General features: G+C 45.3%; 1 protein-coding gene across 1 annotated transcript in view; it reads left to right on the top strand.

Annotated features, from left to right (window-relative positions):
- ESX1 (ESX homeobox 1) overlaps nt 1-15,465 on the top strand; it is a 33,451-nt gene that overhangs the window by 7,365 nt on the left and 10,621 nt on the right. The window contains exons 2-3 of the mRNA XM_019540451.1: nt 12,799-12,881; nt 13,319-13,374. Of these exons, the coding sequence (XP_019395996.1) occupies nt 12,799-12,881; nt 13,319-13,374 (139 nt within the window). The remainder of the gene's footprint in view (nt 1-12,798; nt 12,882-13,318; nt 13,375-15,465) is intronic.

The raw sequence follows: 15,465 nt of genomic DNA, 5'->3' as shown, positions 1-15,465 counted from the left end.
CAACAAAAAGTATAATGAATGTTGATAACCACAGGCAGCGTGGACGCTTGGTACAGTCACTATCACTAGAAATCATTCTCACAAAGAGCTGCCACTGACTACAAGACTAAATTGTCTAATCTCTGTGGGTTTCATTTAACAGGTCTATCAATGTGATAAACAGACAAACCAGCATGTTAGTCCATTAAATGGAGCAGTGGAAGAGGCTAACAAGATGGAAGATATTTATGTTCCAGGTCAACATAAGATCAATCTGCTTCCCCCCGTTGCCTTGAACATCCGTTTCCAGTGCTCTCCCTCAAAATACAGCTGTTCTGGGGAAAGCTAGCACCCTTACCAGCTGTGAGGGCAAGAGTAAAAAGGACTCTGCAATGAAACTAGTAAGAAGAGTCAGGGAGCAGCAACTGCCCTTCAAGAGCACAATGTCATCAACCATTTCAGGATTTCATAGCAACTGCTGCCAGGCCTGTTTTGTTTTTTTTCTCTAAGCCCTGCTTCCCAGCATCGTGCTATTACATGGGAATGCTAGATTTCATCTTAATGAAAAAAGGACATTTCTAGCCCTCATGGCAGCAGAAACATCGTAAAAATACAAAGACTAAAATCCTCAAAACCAGATAGCAAATAAAAAGAACCTGTGTGTTTTATCTGTAAAGCTTCATGATGTTTAAGTTATCTTATGATCTACTGGTGCCCAGCCCACAATGACTGACTAGCTAGAGGCAACAATCCATGGATCAGTTAAGAATGAAGATAATGCACTGAAATCTTCCTCATGGTACTGGATGCCCTGAAAATGCTGTTATTTTGCATTCAGGAGGTCTGACGTTCATTCATCCCTGTACCTGAGGCCAGGGCCAGGTTTGGTGGCTTCATACCATCCTCACCTAATGGAAAGTTTGTCACTGAGCAGTTGTCTATTTGCCACAAAAAGAATGGATTTTGTATGCATTTATACCTAATATCTCATTTTTGAAAAACACGTTTCCTCCATCTTTTCCAAAATATTTTAATTTTTTTTTAATCAACATCAAATAAATTTAAGTTGCAATTTTTAGCGGGGTCCTCTTTTTTTCACTTGCTGCTTCTTCTTGGGGAGGGAAATGAAGAGCGAGGAGTCAGAGATGAAAGGCTGAAGCCCTGAACTAAAAATAAAAAGTTTTCTAAAAAGGGAACATTTCATTTCAATTCCCTTTGAAATTTTTCATAGAAACACTTACCATTTCTTACCAGCCGAGACACCTTCTTTATGCCAACCGTATGCTGTGGTCTCACAAGGTTGCATCCAAACTGAAGCAGCTCCAGACCAACCGTGGACTTCTCCAGTACCGCGCTGCATAGGAAACTTTGATCCCTCAATCCCCTGCCATCCCACAGAGAGCAGAAATACTGCACCTCCCTGGCCTCCCACAGGGCTCCTGGAGTCTATTTCCTCACCCTGGGTGCGTCTACATGAGACGCTTTACTGCCTGCCACCAGGGTGGGCTCTGCCACCAGAACCCAGGCAGGGACTATATCCTCTTGCTCCTGCAGCAGGGACCTTCAAGCTCCCCCACTTGGAGAGTGCAATCAGGGCATAGGGGCCTGGAAAATCCTTGTCTCACAGCACAGGCCCCGCTGTTGTGGTGCTGGAACTTGAAGATCCTTTTCTCTCAGTCGCGGAGCTGGTGCTGGGAACTCCCTAATGGCGGGGGCTGGGGAAACTGTTCCCTGCCCAGCTCCATTATCATGGAGCTCTGTGGGGAACAGGCAGGGGGGTAATCCCTGCCCTTCCAGAGGCTCGCTGCTAGCTGCCCCACTGGCAGATTGGGACAGGGGGCAGGGGCCTGCCCACCTCTGTAGCTCTTTCCAAGTCCCCTGCTCCGATCAGGGAGCCAGGGCTGGGAGCTCCCTGTTGCCAGAGCAGGGGGACATTGTCCTCGCCCTGGCAGCAGTTAGCCCTCCAGGGGCAGGGAGCAATGTCCCAGCCCTGGCCAAGAGACACCTGTGCTCTCTGCCAGCCCCTGGGCTAGCATCCAGGGCCCATTATAGGGCCCCAGGAAGCAAGAGCAGTTTGCTGCCATTAGCAGCAAATGTGCTCCCACTTCCCAACACATGTGAATACATTCCTGGGAGCATTTACTAGCAAGTGTAAACTGCTCCCAGATCTAATGCACATGTAGACACACCCACTGAGTCCTGGATTTGGTTCTACCTGTCCATGATATGTTCCTGTCCAGTGTCTCATGGCAGATAGCATACCCCGCCCCCTTGTAGCTAAAACAGGCGGCTTCAAAAAGAGGTACTCTGGTAGAATTAATATACTGTGCTTTGAAACATGGTCTATCAATAATCAAATCTTTGAGTTGCTGAAATACTCAATTAAATGCATCTTGAGGCTATTGGCTACATGAAAGCACCTTACCACAAGGGTACAGCGTGTGGTTTCTATTGAGCTGGATGCATTTTAGCTAACATATTTGACTGACATTTCCTATGAAGAACCTCAGCAGGAGAATCCTCCACTGTAATAAGAACTTAAGCTTCCTGAAACTACAAGCAACAATGGTAATGATTTTGCCTGTGCTAATACAATGCACCCTCACATCACATAAGGCCCTTGTTTCACAGCCCTTCTCCTTGCAGTTGTGCACAAGGCTCCCATTTGGGTTCTTGCTCACATCAGGAGTACAGAGGATCAGAAAACAAAATGTCAGCCACTCTGAAAAGTTTGACATTTCAAAATAAGTTTCTGTCCCAAACTGGGATAAAAAGTCAGACTCTCGAAGTAACACACAGGAAGTAATAGTTCCACAGCATTTAGACTGGGAAACCTCTACATGACTGCATCAGAACAAAGCACTTCAATAATGTTGAAATATTTCATTTGGATAATATCCAACTATTATATTCATTATGCTAGACTGTGCTGTGCTGTGCTGTGCTATGCTTTGTCCTATGTCTCAAACCAAAGCAAGACAGCAGAAGCAAAATGCTTCTTTTCAAAGTAAAGCTACACTGAAATCAGCATGTTCCTGCAAAACATCTCAAAGGGTAGGTAGAAAGCAGAATACATTTCCAAATCTAAGCAGGCATGCTCAAAAAACCATGAACATGCCCAGTACAACAATACAATGACTAAAAGCATGTCTTTTAAATTGCAGGATTAAAGTTTTGTAAATCTGGTGCAAACAAAAGGCAGGGATGTTATCATCACTTAATGCTGAGACTGTGAGTGTGCCCAGAGATCACCCAAGCCACTCACTCCACAGTGCCAGGTGCTGTACAAACACAGCCTCCATCCCAAAGAGCTAGAGCTAGGTTTTGTGTTAACTTAGGTTATATCTAAATAAGAAACTCACCAAAGAGCCCAAAATGAGCTGGTCGCAATCAAAATACCCTCACATTGGGATAACTTGTCCCAGTCAGAAAATCTGCTCTTGTTGGTGTATCCCAGAATCTCAAAATGATTTATAAACAGCAGTTTAACCTCTTGAGATGCTTCTACAGTATTTTGTCATTTTGCAGATGGATAAAATGAGGCATAGAAAAGTTACACAAGTGTTGCCCAAAATCACATAATGAAGCAGTATTAAAAGCAGAAAGAGAACTCAGACTCTTCCCTCCCAATCCCCTCTTCTAACAACTGGACTAGAAGAAAAATAAAAAACAAGTAAGACTATATGGGTGAGGAAGAAAGAAGCTAGTATGTGTCACAGCTGAGGCTGATGGAGAGATACATGAACAGACCTTTGTTCTGAGATCACAATAACCTAGTAGGGTGCAGACACTCAGATATAAGGAAAGTTTGTTTAACCAAGTAATTTACTCCGTAGAGGTGCAATCCTGCAAGCATGAGTGACACTGGCTGCAACACAATGAAAGAACGTGCTCATGCTCTGGTGTTTGTAGGCTTAATCACTATATTGGTCTGTTATTGTATACAGGTCCATAGTGCAGAGATGAGAACAAAGCTTGGAGAAATGTGACAGTGGCACGTTGGCAAGAGAGACACTAAAAAGTCTAAGCAGCACTTAAAAATAAACACATGGCTCAGTTTTGCTTTTTACTGCATATCATTCCCCAGCTACAAGGCAATAGTTTGACCTGAGTTTTCAGGGCAGGGGCCTAATCTTTCTACTCATCTCTGAACTCCTTCTCCACACATCATACATGACATTGCTATCCCCTCAAGGGAGGAATCACAGATGGACACAAAAGACCCAAAACTATAGCAGAATCCCCAAATCCACTGAAAACAAGCTGCCAGAGGTTTGATAAAACATTTGACGGTAAATAGCACTTAGTGTTATTGGCTAAGCAGGTGCTAGACCATTCTTTTTCCTTTAAATATAAGCCAAAGTAAGAGAACCGTACGCTCAGTCTGCTGCCCAAAGGCTTGTCTTCTGATCTCACATTGGATTTTTTGACCTCCTTACCAATTAAGTCAAAGAAGGGCAAAACTGTTCACTGACAATAGGATGAAAACGCAAGCATCGACATGCAACTTCCAGTAATGCTAGTGGCAGGCTAAATTAACCCTTCTGGGCTTTCTTTACCTTTCATTCCTGCTTTCCAGCATTTTCCACAAGAGGGAGCACAACAATCGCCTTCCTTATACTTTCCATCTTGCACAGCTAGCTGTTTTTAAGATGCTGTTTCTTCCTTATTGTCCACACTGGGCACATGTGCACAAGATGTTGACTGCATAGTTGACTAATTAGCTGCACATTAAACATTTCAGCATCTACATATGCACCCCTAATAGGCTAGAGTAAATTAATTTACTCCCCAGCAGGATAGTACGTTTAAATATGAGTATTATCCTGCTGCAGAATAAAAAACCGCAGCAGCACACTTGTAGACACTGGAGGGGCATGAGGATGCTTCAGTGTAGGGGCTGCCTGCTAGCCCTGCACTTAAGTTCTCTTGTGCCCCCGCCAGTCCCTCTGCCGCACACTGAATCAGGGGGCATGAATAGCACATGCCCCTGTTGGCTGGGGGCACAGCTGCGCTGGCAGCAGCAGGAGCACAGCGGCAGTGAGCAGGGACCTCCTGCAGATGCTGCCAGCGCTGTCAGCAGCGGAGGGGGTGGCGAGCTCCAACCAGGGCTGGGCGACCACCCACAGGCACCGCCAGCAGTGTTGGCAGGGGCCAGCAGGGATTGCTGACCACCCACAGACAATGCCAGCAGTGTTGGCTGTGGGGTGACAAGTGGCAACTGCCTGCAGGGGGTGCACCCCCCTATGCATCATCCCTGTCGGGGGGACTCTTGGGGTGGTAGGCTGACCTTTGGGGGCCCCTGCCAGCTGGGGTTGCTCCTCCCCAGCTCCACGTGCTGTGCATGAATAAGCTGTGCAGCTTATTGCTCCGGAGCTAATTGCCCCCAGGTGCACATTCAAATGGCACACCCAGGAACAATAAACTCTAGAGCAATAAGCTCTACGGTTTATTCATGTTGTGTGCCATAAAAGCACATCGATGCACCCAGTGAAAGCCAGAATTCTCTGATTTATACAGCACCCTGCTCCTGAGTGGGCTGCTCTACTGACGTCCAAGATGACAAAATCTCTTCCTCTAGCAACTTAATATCTAACACCCCTCCAAACCACCCCTATGCAAAACTCCTGGTGCCATCAACAGGTAGCATCATTCAGGACGGTTAATTCTGCCCTAAAACCCATCTACCTGAATGTTAAGGCATTTCTATTTTCATCACAATAGTAAGATATGAGGTGCACCATAGAAGGAGATAACTATAAGTGCAGGGTTTGTGTGTCAGGGGCAAGAGGAACATGACTAGATTCCTCTAACCACCCAAAACATACCATGACCCCCTTAGCAATGCACAGCTCTAGAAATAACCCATAAAACAACATTCCATGGTTGTCCTGTCCTAGGAGCAAGCCTTTTGTGTGTCAGAGAGTTTTATTACGACTCAGTCATCTTTCTCCAACAAATTTAAACTTCTAAGATTTCCTTTTAATGCTGCCAATCTGAAAATAAAACTAAAAAAAAAAGAGGATAAAACTCAGATCCAAGTTTTTCCTACTGCTCTTGAAATGACTTTGATGGAATTGCTATGCAATCATAGAAAAGCAGGGCTAGAAGAGCTCTTAGGAGATCTAGTCCAGCCCCCTGCTCAAATCAGGTTTGTCTCCAACTAATTCATCCCAGACAGAATCACAGAAAGGTAAAGTGAGGACTGAGTCCCAATTCAACAAAGCACTCAAGGAACTGCTAAAGCCCCAGTGACTTCAATGGGAATAGATTTTATTCTATGCTATATCATTTTTTTATACCATGATCATCACCATAACACCAAATGCTTAAACTTAAGCTTTTGGTTAAAATCCCTAATGGCTTGAAGCCTTAACAATATACAGTGCCTGTTTCCCTTGATAATAAAATGTTGCCATGTACCTGGCAATTTGATTGATTTAGGTTAGTCCTAACTGGTACACACAAAAATTAAACTAAAAAAGACAAAATTAAACTATAAAAGCCTGTTCTTTTTTTTTTTTATCTGTGAATTCAAACAATGTACTCTAAATGCTTACTCCTTTTTCCCTAGTGAAGTTTGAGAGGGAAGCATAAGCTAGACCACATTTTGTTATACATGTAAGATGTTACAAGCAGCTCTCAGATACTACAAGTAACATAGGAATGTGCTTGACTGAGGTGTCCCCCTGAATGACATGGCTTTAAATCAAATCAAGAATTAAATAGGTCCAATACTCTTTTCTGTGCTACTGGGGTGAATCAGAAGTAGACCCGCTGACATCAGTTATACATGTGTAAAAGGGATGGGAATCCGACGCAAGTCTGGGACTAGCCCAGCAGAGGGAGCTTACAAAGCTAACGTGGAATTACTGTGTGCTTTCACAATAGGTTTCTTTAAAGATAATAAGGTAGGCGAAGGTGGCACCTGACTAACTTGTTGTTACTCTTTAGGCGAAGGTGGCACCTGACTAACTTGTTGTTGGGGCTACCCTTGTCCTACCTGCTGCCTAATTTCAGACTAATACAGCCAACCGCCTCTCTTTAAAGATTATAAAGAGACATTAGTTACTCCAAAATGCAATGCGTCTGGTAACACGGGCCTCTGACTAATGCTATCATGCATCCTCATTTCCATGAACTTCCCCAACAATGAACAGCGTTGCACGGTTCATGGTAATGGGAACATGAACGGACTGACTATGAAGGGAACACAGTTACAGGCATTCAGCTGCTTGATACACAGTTTTGCATTTAACTTTATTGGGTAAATGCAGGAGAATAGTTTTCCCTGACAACAAGTGTTATAACAGTACTAGCAAGGTTTGATGGCAATTACCAGTGAGTACTTACTAAGCTGGAACCTCGGACATGCTGTTAAATCCCCTGGTGTGCCAAAGACCTCTCGGGTAGCCTGGAGCAAGTCTTTTTCTCCTTCCTTGGATCAGTAATAAAAAGCACAGGTTATGAGATCATGAGGCCATTGATACCACAGTAACAAGAGAAGAACAGTCAAGAGTTACCCAATCACTACCATTTACATCAGTAGGGAGCCAACTTTTTTGGCAGACGTGCCACAAATTAGCCCTGCACCCTCCTTGAGTGCCACTCTGATCCCTTTCCCCTGCCTGAGCTGCCGCTCTACTGTCTACCTCTTCCCTGGTCTGCCATGGGCCACACACGTTACAGGTCAGCCACCCCGATTTCTCTCTCCAAACACCAATATCAGTGGAACCATTCCTGATAAGAACATTAAGGACATGTATAAGTGTACTCAGGTTTTACATAGTATTTCAAAGGGAATTGTTATACCCTATTCTATACCTAGGGAACACTGGAGAACCTAAATTGCCACTGTGGTGTAACAACTGGGAAGTGATTTTTTTTTCCTATTAACCACTACAACTAGCTAACTCATGCATAGAAAAAAATGCTATCCATCAAAACAGGAACAGATTTTCAGCACTTATTGTGAAGAAAAAACAGGATTATTTTTAGGAATTTTTAAGTAATTTTGCAAATCATTAATGTGTCAGCATCAGAGGTGTGGGTGCTTTTCTGTGGGGCTTTTCAGCAGTAGATCTCAAGATGCTTTACAAAGGAGGCATCTCCATTTTACCCAAGGGGAAACCAAGGCACACAGCAGCAAAGTGACTTACCCAAAAAGGCCAGTAACAGAGCTGAGAATAGATCCCACTTCCTAAGTTCCTGTGTTCTCAGCATGAACAAAACCATTATAATAATGAGCTTATAACAATTTGGTAATGGTGTTGGTACCATTGCTTCATTTTCTGTCCTTGCCAGTGTGTTGCCATCTCAGAAGAGAAGCATCTCTACATTAGCCAGGTTTGCTTAACTGAAGAGATCATTCTGCCTCTCCGTAGCATAGCCATATATATGTAACACAATATAGCCATGCCTATAGAACATAATATCCCCAAGTCTGTTTCAAATGTGATAAAGTTTGGGTGGGCAGCTGTGCTGGGTAAATGGTACCCAAATGGTATCCCACTACCCAGGACTCCTCTTTTAATCTGACTGAATTTGTATTTGATGCATTGAAAAAATGAAGAATTCGCCTCTTGTAATCACAGTAGACCATTGGTATCATCTTGGTGGCAGGAAAGCATTGCCCAGAATTAGAGTTCCTAATTTGCACTACTGTAAATGACCATCTTAGCTCATGTCTACATCATCCATTTTATGACTATCCTACCTCCAAGGCAATTATTGCAACAGATTAGATACTAGGAAGCCTACCTGCAGCTCTGCAGGGCTAACGAGCTTCACAAGCAAAAAAGAAACAGTTGTTTCATTCTTTCTCGCACACATCCCCCATTAGTCATCCTGGAATTAATCATCTCTGTTCAGTAGCAGAACAACTGGTATGTGGAAAGTCAGGCTAGCACAGTACATGAGCAATGACTGGAAATGTATTTCAGGCCAGGATGAAGACACATTGGCAGAACTGTAGAAAATACTTGTTCAGATGTCCCCCTATACTCTACCTGCTTCTAACTGGTGTCATTAATCCCTCTCCTTTTATGAGTCTACTTCTGTTTTACTTAAAAACACACGGATGAAGGTACAGTAGAGACCCCACTGGAAGCAAACCGCAACAAAAAGTCAGCAAGAACTCATGAGTTGTACCTCACCTCAGCAGGTTTCATTTTCCACATCAAAAATGCTCTTCCCATGGGCTCATTCACGTACCAATCCTCAGAGAAAAGAGACTGGCTCTGCCAAGCCAGCACAACCTGCCTAGGGAAAGCAGTTTGCACTAGAGATCCTCCCATGGAGACATTACCATTGGTCATCCCAAAAGCCGATTCTAATGGCAAAAGGACTTAAGCCATTAACAGATCGCAAACCAGAAACTAGCTCTCTCATCATTACTACCATGGGAAATACCATATTTTCTCACATGTGACCCTTGTCTTTTGACCAAAAGCAGCTGGTGAAAACTGGGGCACATTACATGCAAGAAAACCAGATCCCCACACATCCAGACACGTGGCAGCAGGGAAGTGATAGAAGCATTATTTGCCATGGCTCTGTGAGGTACAGCAATGAATGCTGCCACCGCTGCCCTCCTGCTACATTTCCAGACCCATGGAGAGTCCCCCAGCTGGATGACATGGCCCCATGCACCAGACTGAGCCATCATGCAGGACCAGCCCATGGCCAGGATTGTGTGCACCAGGTCAGACCCGGCACATGGCCCAAGACCCAGGGCGCAGGGTTGGGCGCACTGCACCAGGTCTGACCCAGGTCTGACTGAGAGTCCCATCCAGCCCGTGGAGCCAGCAGCAGGCTCTCTAGCTGCTGCTACTCAGTTTCTACAAAGAAAATTCCTTTTTCTTAATCCTCTCTCTCAAACAAGGTGTGTATTATATACAGGGGGCATGTTGTACGCTAGAAAATACGGTAATTCTCCCGCAACACCCAGCACAGCCCAGAGCATTGCAAAAGAGCAGCAAATGCAAAAATAAATCATTGGTACTCATACAGAGATGTCCTTAGCTAGCTACTCTGGCTCCCTGTCTTCAAACAGAAGGCAGCAGCCTGAGCTGCTTGCCACACAAAATTGGACCAAGGGGTGGATCTAATTCAAGGCATTTTTCTAGAGTCTGCATTCAAGAGAAGGCTTCTGGATTGACTATGGTTAGCAGAGGAGCAAATCTGTCTTTCCCAGCCAAAGAATCAAGCGGCTGCCAGGTTGAAGGCAGCAGAAACAGCTCCAACAGTAACAATACATCTAAAATACAAACAAGCATGTGTCCCTTATAGTTTCATACTTGTTAGGGGCAGGAAGGGACCTTACAGATCATCAGGTCCACAGCCCCCCTGTTATAATTAAAATAGGTTTCAAAAACAAGCAAAAGTGGTCACGTGAATGATGACATTGTGGTCTGAGGAAAGCTCTCTACACTCTGGTATATGTATAATCTTACCCTTTCCGCACCGCCCTTGTAAATCTCAAGAGAAAACTCAAATCCAAAAAGAAATGGAGAGAAAAATACGCCGAAACATGCTGCTCCTGAACTGAAGATCCAAAAAAGATGAGTTTGAAATCTGAAATGTTCGTTTCATGGAGACTAGTTAAAGTTGTTTTCTTCCTTCTTCCTCCTATGAATACTCCAACTGAAAAGAGTAACTTGTACCTGAGTATACAACTAATGATGCTGTGGTACAAGAAGCAATTAAAGAAAGCTAAGAGCCCTGTCTCTATTTAGCTGCAAAGAGTAGCTATGTTAGCAGGCAGCAGAAGTAAGCTATTATCCTCAAGGTAGGCTCTGGCCTGAGACATTAGAGAAGTACTTGGGACACCTGTCCCATGGGGCTCCGTCTTGCAGTTCTTGTGTGCTCAGGGCTCCCACAGAGGCTCACAGACATCTTAGGCATCTACAGTCCCCAGAAGTGGATCAATAATAGCAAAGTAAGGGTTTGTCTACCCCAGGGTGGACAAAATGCAGCCCGCCAGGCCATTCCATCTGGCCTGTGGGAACCCTAAAAAATTTAGAAAATTAATGTTTATCTGCCTCTGGCTGCCTGTCACGCAGCCCTCGATGGCTTGCCAAAACTTAGTAAGCGATCCTACACGCAAAATAATTGCCCACCCCAGTTTACCCAATGGCATGCCCCTACCTAGTGACCCACCACGCAGCCGGAAATCCACGCAGATCAATGAGGTGAGACTGTTAAATAATCACGTGACTCCAGGAGCAAGGACTCTAATACAAAAGTACTGAGGTGAACAATAAAATGACAAGGGCTGGCAATGCTGCAAACAGCTCCTCACAGACGATAAAAACCCAGTCAGCAGTAAAAGATCTGTACGATTAGGTTCTTCTAGACCGCTGCTTCAGACAGATCTTGCAGTTCTATGCAGCCGTCTTTGATGACCAAACTCCTTTAAGAACTGAATGCAAAAAGACTAGTAGGGTTTGCTGTAGGGTCCTCTTTGTGAGAGTGTGTCAAGTGCCTTGGCAAGAGGACTGCAAAAGTGCTGGAAGAACCCTGAAATGCAGAGTGCAACCAGGACTGCACATGGATACCCAGAAAGATACTCTGCTACCATCCTTTTTGTCCCCACAATTCATAAATCAATTGTACTGTAAATCGCTTCACTTACGATGGTCCAGAATTAGCCAGCAGCGTGCCAATCTTTGCTTCGTTTGTATTGTAACGGATCATATAACACACTCTTTAATTTGTAACATATAGAGCACAAGATGGAAGACAATGTTTGTAATGCATAGTATAGCTTCTTTTCCCAGAAGGCAGGTGTTTCGATCACTTTACAGTATTTTCTGGAGGAGTTCACCTAACCAAGAGGACAAGTCACATAGTCTGGTTTTATTACAGAAGTCTTATGGCATTGCAGCCTCCATTGATGTAAATCCACCCATCAACATCGACTTCAAGGGAACCACACCCATTTACAGAGCTGTCCCATAGTGCTCCATCCTGCAGTTCTTGCACACGCCGAACTCTAACTAAGGTTCACACCCCTCACCTTGGGGGTACATGGTCAGCAGAGCTGAGCCGGCAAAATGACAGGCCCAGATTCTCTAAGATATTTAAGGGTCTGATTCTAGCGATGTCAGGCCTCCCTAGGGGATAGAAATGTAAGTCTCTTTGAGGAGTTAAGGCAATGGACATAGTAGGACTCCAAGCAAAGTTGCTTTCAGTACTGTTAATAAAAGTGTCAGGATCCCAGTCCTGAAAGGTGGCAGGAGGTACAAGTGATCCTCAAAAATCAGGGCCCAGGAGTGGTTGGCCAATGTAGGTTCAGAGCACTGGCTACATCAATTTACATTCAAGTTTGGCAGTAGGATTTTTGTTATGCAATTATCCCCTTCAAATCATAATGACCCTTTTTTTTAATTAAAGTTAATTTTTATTTCATAGACACACAACCTCCTTTGGCTTGCCTCATATTTAATTTATTATATCCCATCCTTGTAGAAAGAGTTCTTGAATACATATGCCTTATATGTGATGTTGTACATTCTGTCTCCTGATTTGGTGGGAACTTTTCCAGCCACCCGGTTAGAAATCATCTTTCCTTTGGAAGCCAGTCACTCTTATGAAAATGCTGCTTTTCTTTTTAGATGTATAAAACTGGTAAAGAGGACAAATACACATGCTCTATGTGCCCTCTATGTACCCTAAAAAAGTGTTGTAAAGGCTATGATTTCAGATGAACTGGGCAATTTCTAATTCTGGTCCTACTACCACACATATATTTCTCTAATGCCTGAGAGAAGGTGAGTCTTGCATTACATCTGTCTTTTTAATCTCTTTTTTGGGAAGGTGGCAGGAGGATGGGGGTGCAGAAAGGAGAAACAGGCAATCAAGTAATAAGGGCAGTAATCAAAAAAGGTACAACTACAGTGGTAAGTTCCTGGGGACGGGAACCATCTTTACAATGCTATCCACAATGGTCCATGACTGGTAATAGCAGGTTCTACTACTATTCAAATAATAATTTTAAAAAATGGTAAATCAAACATCAAGGTCCATCCAACAATATAAAGGTTACTCTATATACCCATTATATTGGGTTTCAAATCCCAATAGAGATGAAAAGTAAACTGTATTTTTATCTCGATATATTTTACTAAGAGAGTTTATCCAGCTGGGCAATAATTTATACAATTACATTTCTGTATAATGAACATGTCACTGTTTGTTTAGTGACAAAATGATAGGGGGAACGTGTGGAGTCTGCCAACCAGTGGAATGGAGCAGCAAGTTGTGATCAACCAAAACTCGAAACAGGATTGACCTTTTCATCCAGACATTTGTTATTAACATCTATTTTTATCCCCAGGAGAAAACACCGATGCAACAGCAGAGTGCACCTGCAAGAAGGAAAACAGCTTCCTGGTAAACAACTTGGGACTGTCAGCCTGCTGAGAGGTAGCGCAGGAAAACTTGCTTAGCAAAGCGTGTGCCAGGCACTGCATGACGACTGACTTGTGGGGAGGTGAGGATCCTGTTGTAGTTCAGGGATGGGTTTGTTGCCAGTTAGTCCTTAGGGAAGACTATTACTTGGCCACTGACTAACACATGATGTATGTTCAATTTGGGCATCCACAGTGAGATTCAGGAGTTTCCCGGTGGGCAGGATGGACGCGTATGATGCCCACCGCTTGGAAGCACAATGCATCAAATGGGTTCAAAGAATAGCAAGTTCCCCAGGAAGAGCTCTGGGAGGGAAACCTGGTCCGGAGCTCCAGATCAGATCCCTGGCATCCGAAGTGGCCGGATCTGATGCCAGATCAAACAGCTGCCTACTCGCACAGGCTTACTACCCATGCCCTGCCCTTCAGTAAAGCTGTGGCTCAAACAGGGGATTTCTGGCATGCACATAAACAGAAAGGACTTCTAAATCCAGATTTCTTTGACATCTCGGTCCCAGGTGACAGACCACCATCAGTCATTGGTACTAGAAGTTTAGTTATGTGGCTATGGGCACTCATTAGGTCCTAGTGGAACTGCATTTGCCACTAACAGTCACGCATTTCCCAGCACAGGGCATTGCTGCAGTTCTAATCAAGCTGTAACATTACAAGATGAAAGACTCCATTAAAAACCATCACCCATACCAAACCTTGTCACTCCAAGGGAGCTGACAGCCAAAGCTCCCTCTGTTGTGACACAACGGCCTGTGCTCGACATGCTCTATACTGTGGTCGTTCTGACAACATAATATATGTTGAACTTACAGGATCCAAAAGAAGGGAAGAGGTCCTGGGAGCTACAGCCTGGGAGTATGGGTTAGGCAATCCAAAGCCTTTGGCATCAACCCCCTCCATCTCGGCATGCCTCCTTTCCCGTAAAATGGAGATGACCCCATCCACCACTCTGACAAGGAACAGGATGAGCCTGAATTGAGGTCAGTGTTTTCAAAGAACCGCAGATGGAAAAGGCTACAGAAAGGGGTCTGTGAAAAAACTGCTTCTGCAATCAAAGACATGAACTCCAAGACTGGCCCGAGAGGCTAACGGGAGGGCAATAAGTTGATTCTGGCCAGAGACTGGAGGCAGGGGAGGGGTTGTGGTCAGAAAGAAGGTGGGAGGAGAGGAAAACTAAAGACCATGTGTTTTATTCATGAGTTTTAAGGCTAGAAATGATGCATCCAGCCTGACCTCCCACACAAGACACTGAAGCTGTTCCCCAGTACTGAGCCCAGGAGGGTATCTTCCAGAAGAGGACAAGAGATGGGGGGGAGGATTCATCCCTCCCCTCACTAGTTGCCTCCAGTTACACGGATCACACAGTTAATCTCAGTTCAAAACATGTGCCTCCTTCCAAGCTGAACTCACCTGGCTGCAAGCAGGATGGAGCTGTGCATCCCAGTTATGACCCCAAACCAGGCGTCATAAGCAGGGGTGGCCCAAGTTACCTGCCCTGCAGGGCCACCATGCCGGGAGCTGCCTTCCTCTGCTAAATCGGTCTTTCCCTTCGTGGTTTTCATCCCTAGAGAGGCACTTGCATGCATTGCTCCAGGCTGTAGCAGAGCGCGGACCAGAAACGCGAAGCAGCGGCGAGTCGCTGCATCCGCTGAACCCGTCAGGAGGCCTAAGCCCGACAGCAGGACTGGGCTGCTACCTGCCTGCTCCTTCCGGCGGCCACACGGCCAGACTTCACCGACGACGGCAAGGACCGAGAGGCCAACAAAACCAGGGCTGCTCGTTTGAGACTTCCCCGCTGCCCTAGTTGAGCCTCGGCCTTTTGCAGAGAGCGAGGGCACGGGTGGGTGCAGAGGCAAAGGCCGCGCTTGGCAAAGCGCTCCCCCCGCTCCCAGCCTCCTCCCCACCCGCCGGTGGGGGCGCAGCAGACCTCAGCGGGTACTTCTTCAAAGCAGGTACGAATCCCCCCGGCCCGGCCCGGCCCGGCCCCTGAGGGGCGACGTGACCCCACCCCAGAGGCGGGTCTTCCCCTCGCCGCTGTCACCTGGGCAGAGCCGCGTCC

This window comes from Crocodylus porosus, unplaced genomic scaffold, assembly GCF_001723895.1.
Source record: "Crocodylus porosus isolate Cpor-Errol unplaced genomic scaffold, CroPor_comp1, whole genome shotgun sequence".
NCBI lineage: Eukaryota > Metazoa > Chordata > Crocodylia > Crocodylidae > Crocodylus > Crocodylus porosus.
Note: the sequence above shows the minus strand (reverse complement) of the source record. Positions and strands in the feature narration are given on the sequence as shown.